The sequence below is a fragment of the Globicephala melas genome, chromosome 2 (genome assembly GCF_963455315.2).
Source record: "Globicephala melas chromosome 2, mGloMel1.2, whole genome shotgun sequence".
Lineage (NCBI taxonomy): Eukaryota > Metazoa > Chordata > Mammalia > Artiodactyla > Delphinidae > Globicephala > Globicephala melas.
Window position 1 is genome coordinate 175,222,373 of NC_083315.2, and position 22,427 is coordinate 175,244,799.

Here is a 22,427-nt window from a genome sequence, read left to right on the forward strand (position 1 = left end):
TGATTGAACCCAAGGTATGATTACACCTGTCAGCAAATTATCCCTCATCTGCTGCAAGGGTATAAGGGTCCACACCTCCCAAGGCTGTGAGGATTAAGTGAGAGAATGTGCAGGGTGGGCACCGAGGCCACTTCACAGCTCACGTCTCCATCACCATTAGAACTGCCGATCTTACCATGGATCTAACCCCACCATTCCACCACCCCGTACCCGCTCCCACACCTCCCCCGGGTGCCGCCCGCAGAGCTCAGAGGATAATCTCCCTAAATCGGCCTCCAAGACCCAGGGCTCCGGGCCCCCACTGACTCTCCAGGGTCAGGGAGTCTGGGGTCCTGGCCTCTGCCCGCACGGCCTGCCGCCTGGGTCGCCCCTCCCAGCAGAGCTTCCGGCCTTTTCCCACCCTCCCACCCAACTAGGGAGCGGCGCAGAGCCGCTCGGGAGCGGCTCGGGGTTTGGGGGCCTGGGCTCCCACTGGCGAGGTGCGCCTGGAACGGCGGATGTCGCGCTGCGCGCTTGGGGGCTTGGGGAACGGATGCGGGAGAAAATGGTGGCCGCGCGGCTGAAGGACCTGCCGGAGGTAGGGGTGGGGAGGGAGCGGAGAAGACCGGGGCTGGGGGGCCGGGGCAGAGTGTGGCGGGCGTGGGCTGATCGGCCTGGGCTGGCGATCTCCCGGCGGCTCCCGGGCGCAGAAGCCGGGCGGGACCGGGGTGCCAGGCCCCACCGCTCAGCCCTGACGCGCGGGGTCACCGTTCGCCGGGCCTCCAGGCTGGGAACCCCGCCCCGCCCCACCCGCCGCCCACCTCGAGTCTGCTCAGGTCGGGCCTTGCCTCCGCCGGCCGTCAGGGCTTTGCCCCCAGGCGCGCAGGAGAGTCACGCGGGGGCTTTTAGAGCCCAGCTCCCGAGAATCGGTTAAACGCGAGGGTGCCGGGGAGCGGGCAGTTTCTGCGCCGTCCAAGGGCCTAACATCCATCCCGTCCGTCCGTCAGGGACTCGACGCCCCTGGGGCGGGGGTGGGGGTGGGGTGGGGAGAGGGAGGACTCCGGGGCGCCCCCTGGAGGGCAGGAGGGGCCGGGAAAACTCGAGTCCCAGCTTCACTTCTGCGCTGGGAGCCCTGGGGCAAGCCGCTTCCCTCTCGGAGCCTCAGTGTCTGAGCCCGTATCCGGGAACAGAAGTTAACCGCCCTTGATTCCAGGGCTGCTGTGAGGTCTGGAGGGCCCACGGGGTTGGCCGCGCCACAGCTGGGGTGTGGCTGGACAGTGTTAAATGGAGATGCGGTGAGAGGTCTGCCTCCCGACCCCTTCGCGCCCCGTACCCCGAAAACGACAGCCCAGCCCAGTGGTTTGCAGCAGGTCTCACGTGCCCACCCAAACCCGAGCCCCACCTCTCAGCTCTGTGACCCTGGGCAGTTTCCTCAGCCTCTCTGTGCCCGGTGTCCTCCTCTTTAGAATGAGATAACAATATACCATCCTCACAAGGTTTCCAAGATTAAGTGAGCTTGGCAAAGCACCAGACAGTGCCTTGTACACAGGAAGTGCAATGCAGGCTCAGCTAGAATATTGGTGTACTTCCAGAACATTTCAATGCCATACAAACATATATACGTATAAAAGGGCACATATTTTAAACTTCATGTTTATTACACAAAGGGGCTCAGGACAGGCATTGCTAATTTACCAGTGCGTCTTGGAGAACAATCTGTCCCCACCTCTGTGAACAGGAACTTCAGCTTAGTGGGGTGGCCACGTGGGGCAAGACCTGGGGTGTCTCCGAGGCTGGCCAGCTGGGTTCTGCCCTCTGCTCCTGGCACTGGGCGAGTCCTGGGGGGCTTTAGAGATTAAAACTCAGGACGGTGAGGGACGTCACTGGTGGCGCAGTGGTTAAGAATCCGCCTGCCAGTGCAGGGAACACGGGCTCGAGCCCTGGTCCGGGAAGATCCCACGTGCCGCGGAGCAACTAAGCCCGTGCGCCACAACTGCTGAGCCCACACGCCACAACTACTGAAGCATGTGCACTTAGAGCTGGTGCTCCGCAACAAGAGAAGCCACCGCAATGAGAAGCCAGCGCACTGCAACGAAGAGTAGCCCCTGCTCACCACAACTAGCGAAAGCCCACGCGCAGCAACAAAGGCCCAACGCAGCCAATCAATCAAAAAAAGAAAAAAACAAAAAACTCAGGACCATGAGCCCTGCCCAGGCCCAGTCTCTCCCTGCGCACATCGGGCAGGGCTGGGGTGAGGCACAGGGAAGGGCAAGAGACAACACTGTCCCCTATGGTAGGCGGAATGACCGGGTGGCCTCTGCGGCCGTGGCCTTGGACAGCTCCCTTCCTCCCCTGCTGCCTCGGTCAGCTCTGCGGTGGCATCGGCGCTGGATTCCAGCAGCAGCCCCACGCTCACTTGCCCGCCGCGCTCTCCCTACACCTGGGCTGCCTCTCTCGTTTCCATCCCCACCTGTCCCAGGTCACCTGTCCTCCAGGCCGGGCCCGGCGGAGACAGATTCCCACCCCCCCCCCCACCGCTTCCCTTCTCCGCCCAAGCTGAGTTCCCTGCGCGGGGTGGGATGGGGGTTGGGGGGGTTGGGGGGGGAGCGAGCGCCTCGCGCCTCTGAAATAGGGAGCAAGCCCCTTCCTCCCCCAGAGGGCAGGGTGCTCGCGCCGCGCGGGGCGCCTGGCGCTGGTTCCCGTCCGGTTCCGCCTCCCATTCGCGGGCGAGCCCGCTCTCTCCGGGCCCCAGTTTCTCCGGTTGTGCCTGGGGTAGAGGCTGCAGGCGGCGGCGCTGAGCGAGGAAGGAAGGTCAACTGGATTCGCCTTCTCTGGCTCCTGCAACCGGAATCCCCGCCCGAGGGAGGGCCGGAGATCCGGAGAAACAGAGACCGAGAGACAGACTCCGGGACGCCCACGTCCAAGGGGAGAGCGGGTGCCGGGCCGCGAGCGGCGCTTCCTCCACCGCCCGCTCCTACCGTCGGAGGCGGGGCGAGGCTCCCAGGCCAGCCGCCCTCAATCTGCCTTTCCTGGGTCGGGGGTCGCGGGAGCGAGGAGTGGGGCGGAGGGCCTGGGCGCCCCCGGGCTCCCCGCCCGCGCAGGGTCGCCTCGTGGCCGGCGGGCGCTGGAGAAAGGCGAGCGGACGGGCGTCGCCCGGACCGGGAGGGGGCGCTCGAGAGAAGCAGTGAACGCCCAGCTCCGACCCCTGGAGCCTCCCGGCCGTCGGCCCGCCCACCCCAGCTGACGCCCTGTCTCAGGACCCCAATCCACCCGGTCCCCCGTCAGGCTCAGCGCAGCGGCAGTGCAGGTCAAGGAGGGCGGTTCGGGTCTGGGGGCAGGCCCGGGTCCCTCTCCGCTCCCCACTCCGGCCTCACCGGGAGGACAGATTCCCCCTACCTCCGGGATCTGTCCCCGCACTTGTCCCGGCGCGGCGCTCAGCGTAGGCGGAGCACATCACAGGTCTCAAGGGCTGATGGCAAGGCCGGCGGCTCTTGGGGTCCTATAGACGCTGGGAAGGGCGCCGTGCACCTGTGTTCTGCACACCTGCTCGCCCGTGCTCTCTGGGTGTGATTCTCTTATGGCATTTTTAAAACTCTGAAATCTGATTATTTACATTAGAGAGAAATGTCCAGAAACTTTGTGCAGTCAACCAATCTTTAGGGGCTGGGGATTTAGTGTTGGAGCGAAGGTTGAAAATCCCTGCCTCAGGGCCTTCGTTCTAGCGGGGTAGGGGTGGGATGTTTTCTCCAGCCGGACCTCCCTCTTCCCTCGCTGTCAATCCACCCCCTGGGCCCGTCCACTCCTCCACTGGGGTCATTTACTTAGGACCCTCCGCCCAGCAGCCCACCAAGGGCAGAGGGACTCCGTTCTGGACCTGCCTCTCACAGAGGATCAGCACGCGAGGACGAAGTATAGGACCAAGGTGCTCACATTCAAATTAACACCTGAATTTCCCTTTGCTCTGCTGTGGCCCTCGCGGGAGTCTGGGATGTTTTACTCTAGAATGGCCACGAGATGGCGCCAAGAGCAAACCTTCCTGGCCCAGAGCCAGGATTCCACCCACTCTGAGTACCCCCAGCCGGGCGCTGCCCTCACCTCCGTCCAAGCTTTGGAGGGTGCGTGTAGATGAGGGGGCTGGGAAGGGGATAACTCCAGCCTCACCGGGGCCAGGGAACATCAGAGATAGTTGGTTCTTACTCTTCATTTGGTACTCCATTCTCTTACTGCATTGGCGGGAACACCAAAGCCCAGAGAGGGGCAGGGCTTCCCAACGGCACACAGCAAAGGCTGGGAGCAGCCGGGACACACAGCTCCTGCCTCCAGTTCTGCCCGTCTCCTGTGGAGAAGGGCCCATGGTGGAGGGCAGAAGGGGGGAGGAAAAGCAGAATCGGAGGCTGGAGGCAAAGATGGGCCCCAAGACTGGACTCTGTGGGCTCAGATACAGGCCTCCAGGCCTGTCCTTAAAGATACTCCCCGTCCCAAGCCGCCGCTGCACCATCAGAGCTTTAAGCCTCAAGGGCCTTGAGCACTTCCTGAGAGCCCTATTAGGAGTGAGCGAACCCCAGGAGCCGTGAGGCCCTTGTCAGCTAACATCTTGGGTGAAAGGCAACACCTTGGGTGACAGCTAACACCTCATTAACAAGTAGGGAGAGAAAATCCTGCACAAGTGGAAAGGAGGTGGGATGGCCTCTGGGGGGATGGGGTGGTGGGAGGGGAGTGTGCCCACACACGCTTTCCTGACACAGGGTGCCTGGCTGTTGAGAGGGTGTGGTTGCAGCCACAGTGACCACCGCAGCTTTGCCCCTGTCCTTCTGGTCCAGGTACTGTCCAATGAAGAAGTGTATGTATATTGGGGGAGGGGTCCCTTCTCAGGACTTAGCTGAATGGGGTACTTGCCTGCCTAAACACTGCCCCCCAGAGCTCCCCGTTGTCACCAGGAACCCATCATCAGGGACCAGTCTCTTAGCCGGGTACTCCCAGCCTTGCCTCATATCTGTCAACCTCTTTTCCCATTCTCACCTCTTTTCTCACCCACATCATCAAGTCTCCCACGCTGCAGCCACCTTGTCCAGATCAGGCCTGTGCTGATCCTGACGCGATGCCGCCTTCCAGGTCATCCTCCTTGGAAACTTGTGCGAAGAGCTACAGCCACTCCATAGCCAGGAGGTGGAGGCACCAAGATTTGGACGCAGTACACATTTTGACACTGACACTTCTCTGTCTGGCCTGATTCCCCTTTTTTTAAAAAAATTTTAATTGTACTGAAGTATAGTTGATCTACAATGTTGTGTTAATTTCTTCTGTATAGCAAAGTGACCCAGATATACACATATATATAAATTCTTTTTCGTATTCTTTTCCACCATGGTCTGTCACAGAATATTGAATATATAATAGTTCCCTGTGCTCTACAGTAGGACCTTGTCGTCTATCCATCCTATACACACTAGTTTGCCTCTGCTAATCCCAAACTCTCATTCCTCCCTCCCCACCTCCTTGGCAGCCACAAGTCTGTTCTCTACATCTGTGAGTCTATTTTTGTTTTGTAGATATGTTGATTTGTATTGTATTTTAGCTTCCAAATATAAGTGATATCATATGATATTTGTCTTTCTCTGTCTGACTTACTTTGCTTAGTATGATAATCTCTAGGTCCATCCATGTTGCTACAAAGGGCATTATTTCATTGTTTTTAATGGCTGAGTACTATGCCATTCTTTTTAATGGCTGAGTACTATGTACCACATCTTCTTTATCCATGCATCTGTCAATGGACATTTAGGTTCTTTCCATGTCTTTTTTTTTTTCCAATGTATTTTTAAATTTTATTTATTTATTATTTTTGGCTGCGTTGGGTCTTTGTTGCTGCGCGAGGGCTTTCTCTAGTTGCAGTGAGCGGGGGCTACTCTTCGTTGTGGTGTGTGGGCTTCTCATTGCAGTGGCTTCTCTTGTTGCGGAGCACGGGCTCTAGGCATGCCGGCTTCAGTAGTTGTGGCTCGCGGGCTGTAGAGCACAAGCTCAGTAGTTGTGACGCACGGGCTTAGTTGCTCCGCGGCATGTGGGATCTTCCCGGACCAGGGCACGAACCTATGTCCCCTGCATTGGCAGGCGGATTCTTAACCACTATGCCACCAGGGAAACCCTGTTTCCATGTCTTGGCTATTGTGATGTTTCCCTTTTTTGAACCATCAGACTGTGAATTCATCAGACTGTGAATACAGATGAGATCTTATTCATTTTGATGATCCCAGAACCCAGCGCTAGCACTGAGTAATAAGTGTTTACTATTTATGTTTAATATTAAGATTTATTAATAAATAAATGCTTAGTTTATGAACAAATGGGCAGAAGAATGGTGAGAAGATGGGTGGATGGGTGAATGATGGAGATGGGTGGTGGAAAAAGAGAAGTGAGAATGATTTACTTCTGTTTATGTGTATGGATAACATAAGAATATAGGAATAGATGAATTCATCTCAGAATGATGGATGGGTAAGTTACTAAGTGGGTAGGTGGTTGGTGAGGAGTGAATGACTGCATGGGAGGTGAATTAACGGATGAGTGATGGATGCAATGGCAGAATGTGTGTGTGGTTGGGTGGATGGTGTATAGATAATGGTTGGATAAGTACTGGAAGGATGGTAGATAGTGGTGCTAGATGGTATATGGTAGGAAGATGGTGGATGCACCTACATAATGGTAGTTAAGTGATGATGAATAGCTAAATAGACTGTAGATTGATAGATGGAGGGTGGGTGAATGTGGACACTAGATTGATGGATTGATGGATACTGAAATGTCCATAGATAGTGGATGCATTACAGGTGATAGGTGGTGGGTGGTGGATGCCTGTTGGGTGAATGAATCATGGGAGTATGGATGGAGGGTGGATAAATAGTAAGTGGATGCTTGTGAAGGATCTAGCTGTAGAGAATGGATGGCAAGATGGTAGATCAATGTGAATGGATATATGATGGATGGCTCATCAATGGTGAACAAGGCAATGGTGGCTGGAAGGTGCATGAATGGCCAATAAATGGATGGTTGCTAGGTCAACAGATAATGGTTTGTGTACTGTGGACGTGTCGATGAAAGGTGGATGGTGGACAGATAATGAACGGGTGGATTCTGGATAGATAGATGATGATTAGGGGATGAATGGATGATGGCTAAATGATAAATGGCTACATATTGGAATATAGATGCATGAAAGGTGAATGGTGGATGGGAAGATGGTGGAGAGATGGTAGATGGTTGGTAGGTGGTCAGTGTACTGTATGCAGGGTTTAATGTATAGATAGAGGAAGATGGATAGATGGCAAATGGACAGTGAATGGATAATAAATGAACATGGATGTTGAATGAATAGTGAATAATGGATGGGGGATGAGGCACAGATAATGACTGGCTGGATGGTGAATGGATTGTAATGGTGGAGGAGTTACGGTGGATGAGCGCTCACTGCTGTCTCTCTATTCTATACCCAGCACCTAAAGTAATGCTTGGTACATAGAGGGCACTCAGTAAGTTTTTCTAGAATGGATGGATATGGATGGGTGGTAGAGGACACTTGAACGGGTTTTGGATGACTAATGAATTATAGATGATTAATGGATGATAGAGGATATTGTGAGATGGGCAATGAACGGATAGATATGTGTGAATAGGGATAAGAGGTGGGTGAATGGTAGATGGCTAGTGGGTGGGGGACAGTAGATTATGGTTCATAGAAATATGAATGGATTAGGGAGGGGCATGACTGGTGACTGAATTGTGAATGGGTGAATTGTGGCTGGCTGGCTGGAGGCTAATGGTTGAGTGGTGAATAAATTCAGATAAATAGACAGTAGATGGTAGATTGATGATTCACAGCCAGATATGTGTTGAATGGCTAAATCATCAGTAGATGGATAGATAGTTGTTAAATATTGATGGAAAGCTGTTACCTAGTGAATGATGGATATGTAGGTGGTGGATGGATGGATGGTGAATTAAGGTTGGACTGAAGGGTGGGTATTTTCATGGTGTACTGATGCTTGGGAAATGGTGGGTGTGGTGGGGAATGGATGGATGCATGGTGGTTGGACGGTGGTTGGATGGTGGATAGTGAATGGATGGTAATTGGATGGTGGAAGTTAGGTGGTGGATTGTGGATGGGACAGATGTTGGTTTATTGATGGAGGGTAATGGATGGTCGATGTTGGGTGGTGGTTGAATGGTGATTGGATGGTAGAAGAGACATGAATAGTGGCGCATGGTAGATGACGGTGGTTGGATAAGTGGATGCTGAATGGTGATAGATTGTGGTTGTTGGATGGACGTTGGACGTTGGATAAATGATGGTGGATGTTAGGTGCCGGATGGTGGAAGGGTGCGGAATTATGTGGATCAGAGGTTAGGCATCTTGGCCTCAGGTGTCAGGCCTATCCACCAGGCTGAATGAGACTGATTGTCCCAAGGCTGTTTTGTTCCTTTGGGGGAATGGCATCAGGGGTGAAGAGGGGACTGGTGCAGTGACACGCCCCCCCCCCACACGCACATATTGGCCCTCACACTTGAGTGTAGTCCTCTTCACTCCCCCTTCCAATTGGAGGGCGTCCTCTATGTATCTGGCCTCCCCAAATTCTGCCCCCTGAATTCCTGCACCTCAAACTTGAGGCTGGGCGCCTCAAGTGACCAGGATCAGGTTCTGGGGGATGCGGTCTTGTCAAAGGGAGGTTGAGGCCGGGGTGCTACCTGGGAGCTGGAGCTGGGAAGGGCGGTGGCCGGTAGCCGAGGGGCGTGAGTGTGAATGAAGGGCCGGGGCGAGGGACAGCCCGTGGGCGTGGGCGGAGAGCGCGGGGGGACGAAGGGAGGGAGCGAGCCACGGAGGGCGAACGGGGCGAGCAGCTCCAAGCCCGGCGTGGCAGCCCCGGCGCGGGCATCCAGCGCGGGCGGGTGAGTGCGGGTGAGTGTGAGTGAGGCACAAGGGGCGCCCCTCCTCACCCTTGTCCCGGCCGGGGCCCCGCGGGGCGCCCGGGCGGCCAGGCGCGGCGTGGGTGGGAGAGGAGGAAGGGGCGAGTGGGGGCTTGAGTCGGAGCTCCCTTGAGAAGGGGAGGGTGTGGGGACCACAGTCAGCCCTTGGCTGCTGGACGCTGCGCTTTGGGCGAGAACAGTATATGTGGGGGCTGTGCGCGGCCATACCTGGCCCTACACACCTGGCAGCTGAGGGAGGTGTGGGTGGCGGAGCCTTAGATGTGCGGATGCCCCACTGGCACTGGCGCCTGGCGCCGGGCTGCGCGGTGGCAGCCCTCAGGCATTTGCTCTATCACCTGTCTCTACCACCCCGCCTCTCTCCTTCTCCATCCGCATAATCTCTGGGTCAGTTTCTGTCTTCTCTCTGTATCTCTCTTTCTCCAGTTCTATCAGCTCTGCGTTGTCTCTGTGGCCAGTGGGTTTTTCCTGCCTGTCCCTCTGGCTCTTTCTCGCATCTGTCTGAATCTCTGAGTCCACTTTCCTGGTCTCTGTCCTGGCTCCCCGGGCTCTACTTGAGGTTCTGGGGTCCTGGGATGGGATCCCCCATGAAGGGCTCCTCTGGAGGGACTGACCTGGGAGCATCAGCCTGGGGGGAGGGGCTTTCACAAGCTCTGGGATTGGGTGGAGGCTCAGGTGGGTATGCCCTGGGATGCCCACTGCAGTGTGTGGTCCCCTCACAGCCTTCCCTGGGTCCCAGTGGGACTTCAGCTGACCCAAGCTGGGTGCTGGGTGAAAGAAACCTCGTTTCCCAGAAAGGCAGCCATCCTGTTTTGCTGGGTGGGCACAGGATCCCCTCCCCACAAGCAGCAGGGCATCACAAGCATTCCAGCCTGCCGGTCAGTGCCCTCCCTCCCAGCACTCCTGCCCCTTACACGTGGCCGCTGCTGTCCCCCGAGCCAGCGCCCAACGAGGTGTCTGCCTGCCAGAGCCCGCCCCCATTTCTGCCTCTGGCCTAGTGCAGGTGGAGAGTCTGAGGCTGGTGCCCATGAGTCCTGGCAGGACCTCTCTTCCCAGAGCCCCTGCTGTGTGGTCTCTGGCGGGGCTCCTTTGCCCCTGCGCCTGGCTTGAGTGGGCGTGGCCACACGCAGGCAGGAGGTCAGTTTCCCTTCGCCTTGGGTGTGCAGGGTGTCTGTTCTCAGGGAGGACTGAGCACTCCTGCCACCACCCCGCTGCAGCCTGGGCACACCGTGTGGGACCTGTCCCTCAGCGCCCCCTCTGAGGGTGGGCTCAGGCAGGGAGCAGCAGTGAGAGAGGTGCAGCCTGGGCTGTGGGTGCTGGGCCTGGGGTGGGGCGGTTGTGGGCTGGAGTCGTCTGAAGCTTCCGGGAGGAGGGTGGGATCGAGCATCTGGCCCACAGCAGACACCCCGTTTCTGCTCCTTGTCTCCGAGCAGCCCAACAGTGACAGCAGCATGAGTGCCCCCCAGCCCGCCGTGCCAGAGCTGAACCAGCTGAGGAGGCTGGAGGCCTGGCAGGAAAGGTATGCAGTCGGGACCCTGCGGTCTGCCACCCTGGAGCCCTGGCCTGCGACTCAGCGCATGCCTCAGTTTACCCATCTGGGTGGAGGTTCTCCTCTACAGGGGTCTGATTTGCAAAGCAGACCTTGTGCCCAAGACAGTCTGCTCTCTGCTGGGTTCGGCCATGCCAGGGTCCCCTGCCCTCAGCGCTACTTTTCCGAGTGGTATTGATGGAGCTGAAAAGTGAGGTCCCTGCCTAAGGGGTGCCGTCCTGATATCCTGAGTGCTGGAGTTGGGCTCTTCTCATTGTTGGGGGCAGTGGGACCAGAGTGGGGGGACCAGCCCAGAGCTGCACGAGGGCCAGTCTGGAGCCTGGGCTTGCCCTCCTGGAGGGGCGGACGGGGAGGGTGGACACCAAACTCCACGGGCCCGGATCGCCTTCCCCCACTGCCTGGGCAGAGGAGCACCCCTGGGCGGGGACAAGCAGGGTTCCCTGGAGGAGGGCAGGAAGGAGAATGGCAGGGTGGGATGGGGGGAGAGGGATTCCCAGAAGGAGCCCCTGGACTGGCAAGGCCAGCAGGAGGTCCAGTCATTGGGCCATGCTGGGGTCCCTGCTCTGTTGTCACTCTGATTCCGCAGATGTCGCAGCCTAGTGACACCTGTTTTCACACTTAAGGGTCACCTGTGGTACTTTGTTAAAATGCTGTTTCCTGGGCCCCCACCCAGAGAGTGCATTTAAACACATGTTCAGATGGTTCTGCTGGGGGCACTCAGGGCCATTTAACAAAGTCCTGCGGGCTGTGTGCCTGCCCTTCCTCCATGCACCTTTGGGGGAAGGCAGACACGCACCAAGCAGTTCTCTTTCTGGGTAAAAGAAGGGGGGATGGGGAGCTCCAGGAAGGGGACCAGCCGAGGCAAAGCCACAGAGGGAAGTCAGGGCTGCTGTGGCGCCGGGCCGGAGGCCTGTGCCGCGGCACTGGTGGTTGGGGCCTCTACCTTGGAAGGCCTTGAATGGGAGGTGGAGATGCTGAGGGCACCAGGAGAGCTTGGGGAGGCAGCCCCCCCGCAGGGCTCCTGTGGGCACTGAACAATGAGCCCGGAGCAAGTCACTCAGGTTGCCATGGCAACAGCTTCCCAGCTCCTCCGAGCTGGGGAGGAGGCCAAGGGCCCAGTAGGAAAGACCCCAGGAAGGGGCTTTGCAGGATACCGGAGACAGCTGGGGATGCACAAAAGCCCTGAGCTCGCTCACCACATGACCTTGGCCTTCTGGTCTCAGGCTGCTGTTTGTTAAATGGGCCTAAGGGCTGAGCCCAGGTGGGTCCTCTGTTGCCCCAGGGAGAGCCCGCAATCCCAGGTGCTGAGTGCCCTAGCTCCAGCGGTGGGATGGGGGAGGGGCTGGGACCCTCTGGGGGATGTGCATGTGTGCGCATGTGCTCTCCTGGCCCTGAGGACTGGGACAGTGCAGGACAGGCATGGCAGGGAGTGGGGAGCCCAGGCCTGGAGTTGCCTTGACCCCCCACCCACCCTCCCTGCAGGCCATGGTGGGTGCCCGGGAGAAGGGCCCTCGGGTGGGCCAGCGGCTGCCCTCAATCGTGGTGGAGCCCGGCGAGGGGCGTGCCGTGGCGAGCGGGGAGCTGTGTTGGCCTCCGGAGGGCGCCCAGAGGGGGTCCGCCCAGAGCCAGGCTGCTGCTGCTGAGTGAGGGGCTGCCTGTAGGGGTCCCGAGAGGAGTCAGGAGCCGGGTCCCCCGCCCTCCAGCCTGCCTGCACCCATCCATCTGCCTGCCCTGTGAGCTTCTGCTCGGCGCTTAGGCGCTGCCTGGCCTGCCCCTCTCCCTGTCACCGTCCCCCTCCCATCGGCACACGAGGTCCCCTCATCCGCTGTTGTGGCCCCTGGCCTGGCACACAGGTATGCGTCTGTTCTCACCCCTCGCCACCCGGTCCCGCCCCCTCTCCCCTCGCCCTCACGATTCATTACCTTTGGGACAGGCGTGCATTGCCCACCAGGGCCTGCGCGGGGTACGGGTGTGGGTGCGAGGCCGGGGAGATGGGCCAGCCTGGTGGGAGGTGCCTGTCTTGGCGTGGGTGCCCTGGTTAAAGGCCGAGGGGCTGCCAGAGCCAGCGGAGCTTCTGGGAGGGGGATGCGGGCAGGAGAGGGGTCAGCCAGGAGCCAGCCCTGCGGCGCGGGAGAAACAGCGGCTGGGCAGTGAGGGCCTCTGTGGAGGGTGCATGAGGGGTGCGTTGCGCCCTGGCTAGCTTTGTCCCCTGGAGACCCCTGGGGAGTCTGTCCCAGGGAATTCAGCCTCAGCTGGGGCTGCTTGACCCCCCGCCTGCCGGTTGCTCCTCCCCAGAGGCCAGCTCCCCGCCCCCTCTGCAGTCCTCCCTGGCCCGCAGGCCCCTTGCAGCCTGGGCCCAGAAGGAGCCTGTCCGTGCCGTGCCGCCCACCTCTCCCCAGACTCCCCTCAGCCTCTGCCAGGTCTGTCCAGGGTCCGCCCGTCGGGTAACCAGTGACACATGGGCTCTGGGGAGGTCCCCGGGCCTCCTCCCAAGCTCTGGTGGGCATGCTCTGGGGCAGGGGCTCCCAGAGCCTGGCCTCATCCGCCCTCTCTCGCCGAGGACCACGCACCCAGCACCTCCTCTCCTTCGCCCGTAGGGAACTTGGGGCCTGCCCCACCCTCGCACGTTTCCTTGCAGACCTGTCAGAAATGCATCCGCCACCAACACGGAGGCCCTTGTGTTTCTGCAGCCTCCCTCACCGCGTCTGCCGGGAGCACCAGGGAAGGTTCCAGATGACGCTGGCAGCAAGCGTGCCAGCTCTGAGGACCAGTCCCCCCGCACCCAGCGATGGGACGAGGACATGGCCAGCTTCCGCTGTCCCTGGGCTCTGACAGCTGGGAGGGCCTCAGCCCCAGAGCGGCCTGGGCCTGCCTGGGCGCCCAGTAGGCAGAGCTGAGCTACCACCTCCGGCCTCACCAGCTCCGCCAGCACTGCAAGCCCCTGCCCTCTCCTGTCCACAGCCCAGGGTCCGCACACCCCTCCTCGTTCTCTGGTTGGAAGCAGAAATAAATACTCTTCCTGGTGGTCAGGGGGTGCACTTGGTGGGGATTCGAGGCGCTAAGGACAATTTTGGTTCTGCCAGTGGCCTTCCAGGCAAGGGCCTCTGTTCAGAGCCCGTGCTGACCAGACCAGAGTGCCCAGTGAGTGACCACTGGGTGTTCCACGCTGGGGGTGAGGGTGGTTGGCGGGACTGTCGTGTTTGCTGCTCTGGCGCCCTGCCTAGGGCCCTCTGCTCTGCTTGGCCTCAGCTGAGGCTGTCCAAGGATAGACCAGCTTCCTCTAGGTGGCCTCCTCCGCTCCTTGGGGCCTCCAGCCCTGGCTGGACCCCGAGGCAGGACTTCTCCTGTCACCCCCTACCCACTCTGGGTGCAGTAGGGCACAGGAATGGTACATGGGTGGGGTGCACTATTCCAGCTTGAATCTTATTAAATCCCTGCGTAATCCCATTGTATGGATGAGGAAGCGGAGGTGCCAAGTGAGGTGCCCAAGGCTACTGCTGGCCCCGGCTATGACGGCATCCCTGAAGTTGGGAAGCCACTGATCCAGCCAGAGTGCCCATGTGGGAGATTGGGTAGCACCTCCTCCTGGGCCACGCGAGGGCCCTATCCCTCCATGGGGTACAGCGACATCGTTTCTTGGCTCTGCTGGCCGGTTGGGGTGGGCGTGGGGCGCAGAAACCTGATCACTGCCTGGACCCACTCCCTCCCATCATCCCAACCTGGCCCCCTGCTCTCAGCCAGGCTGACCCAGGCCTGAGGAAGCTCAGGGCCTGGCAAGGGGGAGCCCTGCCTAGATGTTAGCTCAACAAATCCACAGGCCCAGGTGGGTGGTAGCGTGACGTCTTGGTGAACCTGGAGGAGGAGGTGGGAGACACAGGCCCCTCTGTTCTTTCCTGGAGGCCTTGCTAACCTCCAGGATGAATAAGGCACTTTCTCCTACCCGCCTTCTTTCTAAAAATAGCCCACCCCCCAAATGCAGGAGAGGTGGGAGGCGAGGTGCAGAAGTTTGCCTGGCAGCCTGCTTTAATTTTAAACCTGCGGCCAGTACACAGGCCCAGGATGGGTCCTCTTAGGAGGGGGTTGGGCTGTCCTTCAAGGTCCCGCCCCTCTTCCTCCACAGACCCTTCCTGTCGGCTCCACAAGGGGGCAGGGGCCAGACACTTCGCAGGAAGCCTTGCCAGGACTTGCTGACACATGGGATTGGGTCGAGGGCCTGAGCAAGCAGGAGTCATTTCCGGGTTCCTGGTGTGGAATGCTGGGGAGGGGCGGGACGATGGTGCTATTTACTGAGATTTCATCCTCGCCCCTCCCAGGCAGAGTGTTGCAGCCATTTAAACGCGACTTTCTCAAGGTCCCACAGCTGACAAAGAGCCGGGCTGGGGCAGGATCCCAGGTGCGCCCGAGGCCTAAGCCCTAGCGGTACCCACAACGCCACTCTGGAGCTCACCGCCTAACAGGGCAGCTCTTGGGTGGAGGCGACCCACCTGGAGGTCCCGGGTCCCCGTCGTGCTCCGTGAGCTGGAGAATAAGGGGGTGTCAGGCCCGGAGAGGCAGCCCAGTGGGGGCGATCTTCACCCTGTGGGTCTGCTGTCCCGCACAGCGCAGGGCCTCGGCCCTTCAAGACCAGCAGACTGAGACCACGCGCACAACGACTGACCCGCGAGCTTGCGCGTAACTGTAGGGGGCGGTGCCAGAGATATATGCTCCGCCCCTCCTCCTGCGGCCCCGCCCCCAGCACGCAGGAGCTGGCCAACCTAAACTTTGCAACATTGGCCTCGGAGAGATCGAGGCTCAGAGACAGACGCTGACCCCTGCCCAGGCCCACAGCCGGTTAGGGGCAGAGGCTGGAGCCTTGGTGTCCTGTTCCCAGGCCGGTCTCTGCCCTGGACCCGGCGGCAGTGTAAGTGGAATTTGCCGCTTTGGGCCTCTACATTCAGCGTGTAGTAGCCTGGCTCCCCAGGAACCCCTAGGACAGGCAGGCATCTTGTGGTGTGGTCCTTCTCCCTCCCTTCCTGCCCTGGGTGCCAGGTCCTCTGCTGAGGTGAGCCCACTGGATCCCAACAACAGCCCCATTTTATGGAGGAATAACCTGAGGCTGAATGAGAAATGCCTCTCCCAGGGCTGTGCAGCCCAGCATGGGGCAGAGGAATTGCTCTCTTCTTGGGGTCCCCAGCTGTTCCGCCCCTTCCCAACTGCCCCCTCTGCTCGGCCTTCTCCTGACCCGGGCCGGACCGGCCCTGTGCCCAGGGCTCCTCTGAGACAAGGCTGGGACTTTTCCGAAGGGATTTTACTGAGAAAGTTGGGGGAAAACAACATGGAAATAGAGTAAAAGAAACAGCACAGCCTCATGCTGAAAAGCGGGCACAGGTTTGGGCAGGGGTGGGGTGCAGCTGGGAGTTGGGAAGAGGTCTGGGGGCAACCCCCTAGGCCTGGGCACCACCAACTTTTTAGGGACATGTCTTTTGAGTGGAGGTGACCTACATTGGGAGGTCCCAGCACTCAGATGTGCCCCGTGACCTGGAGAACAGGAGGGGCAGACCAAGGAGCCCCCAGTGTCCACCAGGGCCCTGCCCCATGGGAAGACCCAGTCCTCAGAGGCAGAGATCTAGGCTGGAAGCCTAGCCTCTTTCTTGCCAAATGTGTGGCCGTGAGCAGGTTCCTATGCCTTTCTGAGTTGGTGTCCTAGTGCAATATGGGTGGAGAGCAGCTACCCCACGGGGTCCCAGGACTTCCACCGAAGAGCCCTGGGTGATCACCTCGAGGGCGCCCCCCACTTCGGTCTCTTGAGTTGTGCTTGCCCCCTCATCTCTTAGTCTCTGACTGTTGGAGACACATGGGACAGGAGGCCATTGGGCAGGCTGGCCTGAGCGGGGGTGGGGGGGAAGGCCCACCCAACCAGCGGGGTGCCTCATAGGCTTGAGCTGGGACTCTTATGGCCCCACTTCACAGAGGGGAACCCAGGGCTCTGGGGGCTGATGACTCAAGGGAAAACTAGAGGGCTTCCTGGAGGAGGTGCTGGTATCTCCAGGTACAACCTGGTCCATGTGCAGAGGTCAGCAAGGTACTGCAGCATCTCAGGTGCCTTCCAATCTGTTATGGGCTGGATTTTGTCCTCAAAAAATTCTTATGTTGAAGTCTTACCTCCCAGTACCTCAGAACGTGACTGTATTTGGAGGTGGGTCTTTGTAAAGAGTGACTAAGTTAAAATGAGCCCATTTTGGTGGGTCCTAATCCAACACGGCCTTATAAGAGGGGGAGATGAGGACACAGACCCACAGACCATGTGAAGACACAGGGAGAAGACAGCCGTCCACAAGCCACGGAGAGATGCCTCAGGAGAAATCAGCCCTGTCAACACCTTGATCTGGGACCTTGCAGTCTCCAGAACTGTGAGAAAATAAATGTCTGCTGTTTAAGCCCCCCAGCCCATGGTACTGTGTTATGGCAGCCCTGGGACAGCTCAGCGGCTTGTGTCTGCTCTCTTCAGAACGCTGCCCAGAGCACCTCCCCTGCTCTGCCCCACGCCCCTGTGGCTCCAGCCCGAGTGAACAGGCCTGGATCTGTCCTCCCTGGATTTTCCCTAAGTTTTTTCCCTAGGACGCCAGCAGCGGAATCCCCCCAGGAGGGTGTCGGGCCAGCGTCTCCTCAGTGACCCTCCCCACAAAATGTCTTTAGCTGGAGCCACCTTGGAGGAGTGGGACCTGTGCTCCTGGCCACTCAGGCTCAGGCCCACCTCCTCACCTTCCCTCACGGGTGGACCCCTGCTATCCCTCCTGTCCCTGAGCGTAATCCTATCTGTCCTCGAGGGCCCCTCTCCTTCTTCCAGCTCCTGGCAGGTGGCCTACAATGTTCCCTTGGCCGTCGCTGTCTCCCCCCCATTTCTGCCCTCGGGTCTCTCAGCGCCAGGCAGGGCACAGGGCTGGCGCTGGCGACTCTGCCCTGGAGGGAGGGGTCCTTCTGGGCTTGGCCGCTGTGGGCTGGGTGCCCCCTTCCAGCCAGCTGGCGCCTGCTGCCTCTGGCCTCAGTCTGACCAGCCCTCCCCAGCCGTGTCCACCGCCTCCATGGCCTCCGGAGCGCTGCTTCCTCGTCCCTCCCCTCCATGGCCCCTGGCCTGAACCTGAGCCTGCGCTGCTAGGAGTCAAAGGTTGGAGTGATTGCCTCTGGAGTGGGAAGGGGGTGGGAGCATTTCTACAAGTGAAAGCATGGGGCTGCGGTGGAGGGTGGGGCTGGGGGGGGCTGGGGGGGGCTGGGGGCCGTGGCCAGCTTGGCGGTAGCTGGGGAGTCCCAGCTGTTGGTCACTCGCTCTGGCTGCTCCAGAGGCCCCAGGGCCTAGGCCCCGCTCTGAGGCCCCTGCTCGGCCGGCTTCTCCTGGCAGCCCTGCTCTGTTTGGGGCCCAGTGTCTACTCACCCGGCAGGTATGTCTGTGCAGGTGGGGCAGGAGGGCCACCGGGGTGCTGTGGGGAGTAGGCGGGGACTCAAGGGGCTGAGGACAATTCTGGTTCTGCTAGTGGCCTTCCAGGCTGAGCACCCCGGCTCGGAGCCCAGGCCAGAATGCCAGCTCAAATCACAGTGATACACGCGTGCACACATGCACACACAACACACAGAGCTAGAAAGCATACAGACATGAACATGCAGACCTACATGGACTCACGAACAGAACCACTCACAGACACTCTGAGGCACACGCGCACTGGGAGACACACTCAGGTTAACACATAGTTGTGCAGAACCACTCACAGACACTCTGAGGCACACGCGCACCGGGAGACACACTCAGGTTAACACATAGTTGTGCAGAACCACTCACAGACACTCTGAGGCACACGCGCACCGGGAGACACACTCAGGTTAACACATAGTTGTGCAGAACCATACGCACAAAGTAGTGGCACACCTATGGGCTGATTCGCCTACATGAAATTGTTTATCTCTTTTCCTTGGGCACCTGCCATGTACCAGCCCTGGCTGGAGGCTGGGTCAGGCCCAATCTCTGCCCTGGGGGGGTTTCTGGTCAAGAGGCAGATGTCCCAAACCCTGTCATTGTCCCCCGATCATGGGAGAAGGTGTGCCCAGGGCAGGAACCAGGCCCAGAGCAGGAGGCGCTGACCATGATCTGGGGCTCAGCTGGTTGGAGAAGGCTTCTTGGGGGAGGAGCCACATGTGCTGAGCCTTGAAGGAGTCAGCAGCTGCAGAAGGTGGGGGTGAGGTCACTGCTGGCAGAGGGAACAGTCTGTACAAAGGTGTGGAGGAGAGGTGAGTGCACCCAAGTGATCAGAGTGGGTGAGTGATTGAGTAGATGAAGCTGGAGGGGCCAGTTAGGAAGGGTCTTGAATGCCCAGCTAAGGAGTCTGTGCTTCTCCCGAGGGTGATGGCAGCCCAGGGTGGGGAGAGGGGTTATGTGTTGTTGCTATTAAAAAGGGAAGCCTTTTAAGTGCCTTTTAAAAATAGGCTTTTCTGGAGTATAGAAAAGCTTTTTCTAAGCAGATGATCATATCACCTACAAATAATGACATTTTTTATCAGGTCCTTCCCAATATTTATACTTCTTATTCATTTTTCTTGCCTTATTGCCTTCACTAGTTCTTCTAGGCAAATGTTGAATAGTGTGAGAACACACGCTTGTCTTCTTCCGTATTTCAGGAGAAGAACCTTACCTTGCAAGGAAGGGTTTTAAGGGAGGTTTATGTTTTGGCAAGACCCCCCCATTGCTCTGACGAGATGGGTTCCAAAGGGTCTAGGAAGGGGTACAGTTAGGACCTGTAATCAGGTGATGGGGGGTGGCAGGTGGGAGGTATGAGGGAGACGCAGTCCCCTGCCCGAGGTGGCTAATTTGGAGCTTTGAAGGATGGGGTGACAGTCCAGGCCCAGGGTAGGCGGAGAGGCTGGGAGTGGGAAGGGCACCACGGGATACCTGGGAGGAGATGCTATAGGAGGGAAGGCCTAGGAAAAGGGGGTGGAAGCTGGGGCTGGGGATAGCAAGTGGTGGGGGAAGCCCAAACTTGACTTCTTGGTCACAGATAGGGTGGCCCCAGATGGGAACTTCCAGTGGCCATGTCTTCTGGGTGGCATTCCTGCCCCTGCCACTGGCCCTGCAGTGTGGGTGCCGTGGCCTGACCTGGAGAACATGGGGCCCAGGGCTCAAGCTAGGCCTGGGCCTCCTGGGCCTTGAAGCTCATCTAGCACTGCGTCCCAGGCACAAGGGCCTCTGAACACTCAGGGCAATGGGACAGAGAGAAAGAAAGCCAGAGAGAGGCCCCATGGGTGGGGAGGCAGGCACGGGGCAGGGGCCAAGGTAGAGTCGGCAAGGAGTCTGCAGCCCAGAAGACACCAGCGTGATGCCTGGCCAGGCCAGCCAGGCAGGGGGTGACCCTTACATTGATGGTTCACTCCTCTGCCAGGCTGGCTCTGGGGTGACGGGCAGCGGGTAGAACAGAGGTCCGCAGGCCAGTGACGAGGCCCCATCGCCACAGGGACAGTCCGAGGGCCTGGCGAGCACACCGGCGGCACAGCACAGCCCGAGGACTCCTTGGAGGTGGAGGCACCTGCGCCCGAGGTTCTGAAGACCAGGTCAGATTCGGGGAGTAGAGGGGGAGGCTGGGAGAAGGAGCAGCCTAAGTAGAAGGTGGGAGGCTGGATGGGCACGAGGCGGCTGGTGGGGCTGGATGGGTGCAGGTCAAGGAGGCCCAGAAATGAGGCTGCAGAAAGCTCGGTCCAGGACAGGGGGCTTCGAATGCCAGGCTGTGGGGCTCAGGCTTGGCCTGAGGGCTGCGGAGAGCCACGGAAGGGTTTAAAGTAGGAGAGTGACCGGGTTGACTTGTGCCTTGTGAGGGTCAAGAATGACTTGGGAAGCTGCAGGAGCGGGATTCAGGGAACAGGGGGCAGAGGGACCAGCTGGGGGCCTCGATGGGCCTTCAGTGCAGCTCTGATTTGGGACGAGGGTGGTTGAGCAGGGTAGGTGGGCTCCAAGTCTCTGCCTCTGTGACCTCCCATGAGACCCAGCCACCAGCTGCCCCTCCTCCCCCAGAACTTGCCTCTAGGCTTCCTGGGGGAGCTTCAAGTCCGACCCCGCTCCGGGCATCTGGAGCTGACCCCACCTTCCGAACCTCTGCCAGGAGAAAGCGTTCCTCGGGCAGCAGGGCTTGTTGATGCCGGGAGACACAGGAGTCCAGCCTCTGCTCCCAGGTTCCTAGACAGACCTGGGCTGGCCCAGGCTCCCCACCCGGGAGCTGTGTGGCTTAAGGCAAGACCCTGTCCCTCTCTGAGCCTGTTTCCTCATGTATGAAATGCGGTGAACGACACCCTGCCACTTTGTTGTCATGGGGATCTGACGTGTGTCGGGCATTGGGCTGAGCACGCAAGGGGTGCTTACTAAGTGTGAGCTCTTCCCAGCCAAGGTAGGCCAGCTTGTCCTTCCCCCACACTCCCTGGAGACAGAGCCCGGAGCACGGCAGGTTGGGCACAGCTGGAATGGCTTTCTTCATCACCACACCTGCCCCTGCTGGGCACTGGGGGACACCGGGGGTGGGGTGGGGGCAGTGGGTGGAGGGGATGGCCGGCTCCTGTGACAATGCTCCCTGCCATTGGGCTGGTCTGCGGGCAGGGTCCCCGAGTCCTGGCACCAGGGGAGGACAGCGACCTGTGGCCGGGGTGGGGCTGATAAGGCCCCCATCAATCACTGAGCCTGCCCCTCCCTCAGTGGGGCCTCCTTCCAGCAGCTCAGTGGCCTCTAGGAGAGGAAGGTAGGCCTCAGCGGACCCCCTGCATGTCTGACCCCCGCACAGACATCTCGCTGGAGTGCAGGAGGGGGTGGATAGGGGTCTGGGTCCTGCCCATCCTGGTGTCAAACTGAGGCCTGGGGAGGGGCCGTTCCTGCCCACTATCACCCAAGAGTCAGGTGCTGGCTCCAGCCTGGCCTTTGTCCCCATGGTGGGGGGTGACCTGGGGATGGGGGGGGTCTCAGCCTCTGGTTGGTCAGTGACTTCAGCAGGTCCTGCCCTTCTTTGGGCCCCAGTTTCTTCAAGGCCAAAGTGAGACCTTGCTGGCCCCCCACCATCTCCAACCCCTCTTAACACAATGGGGTGGGTGGGAGGTTCCAGCAGCCAAGAAGTTTCTCTCCTTTCTCCCACCCCTAGCTTAACCTAAAGGCAGAAAGTCAAACACAGCCAGGCTGGGCGGAAAGGGGGTGGGGTGTGGGCGGAGCCTGGGGGAGCCCGGGTGGTGAGGGCCCCGCTCGGGGTGGGTCAGGGGCAGCCCTTGTTCTGCACCCCCATGCCCTGGGGACCCCCTCCCCACCCTCTGTCGGGGAGGGGCCAGAGCATACCTCCCTGGGTGGTGGGGAGGAGATGCAATGGGTGAGAAACAGCTTGGGAATCTCCCGCCCCTGGTTAAATATAGAAGCACGGCCCCTCCCACAACCTTCCCTGCAGGCTGCAAGGCCCGATAAGCCCCCGGTGGCCTAGGCCAGCCCCCTCCGGCCTGACCCCACCTCCCTCCAGTTCTGAGACACCCAGGGAAAAGGCATGGCCTCCCACGGGGGTCCCTGAGCTCCGCTTTGAGCAGAAGCAGTTAGGCCTGATGGCTGAATGGGGGTGAGCTGAAGGATGGGGTGGGGGGCAGTGAGTGGCTTGTGGAGGGGGTGGGCATTTTAGCCTCAGATCCTAAGGTCCAGGAAGTCCTGGACATGGTTTCTGGGCCCAGCCCCAGGGACTGTGGGCTGCGGGTCGGGCTGTGCCCCGGAACCCACGCGTTCTCCAGCTCCGATGGGAGGGTCTCCAGCTCCGATGGGAGGGTCTGGCCTGGCAAAGCCGGTGAGGTGGGTACCTGGAGGAGACCTTCTTGGAAGATGGTGTCAGAGAAGGTTTCCTGATGGAAGCAGCTGTCTGTGTCTGCAGAAGTAGCTGCAGCCTGGCACAAAGAGGGCTCT

General features: G+C 59.5%; 1 protein-coding gene and 1 long non-coding RNA gene across 2 annotated transcripts; both read left to right on the plus strand.

Annotated features, from left to right (window-relative positions):
* The first annotated feature begins 428 nt into the window (after positions 1 to 428).
* LOC115867201 (uncharacterized) lies at positions 429 to 6,045 on the plus strand. Its single transcript, XR_009562796.1, has 3 exons — positions 429 to 577; positions 4,725 to 4,799; positions 5,024 to 6,045. It is a non-coding gene; the product is annotated as an uncharacterized lncRNA (long non-coding RNA).
* A 2,725-nt stretch (positions 6,046 to 8,770) lies between these two features.
* LBHD2 (LBH domain containing 2) lies at positions 8,771 to 13,398 on the plus strand. Its single transcript, XM_060293503.1, has 6 exons — positions 8,771 to 8,916; positions 9,379 to 9,409; positions 10,386 to 10,471; positions 10,908 to 10,971; positions 11,984 to 12,139; positions 13,192 to 13,398. Exons 1-6 carry the CDS (start codon positions 8,771 to 8,773, stop codon positions 13,396 to 13,398), a joined length of 690 nt encoding a protein of 229 aa, XP_060149486.1.
* Positions 13,399 to 22,427: the final 9,029 nt, after the last annotated feature.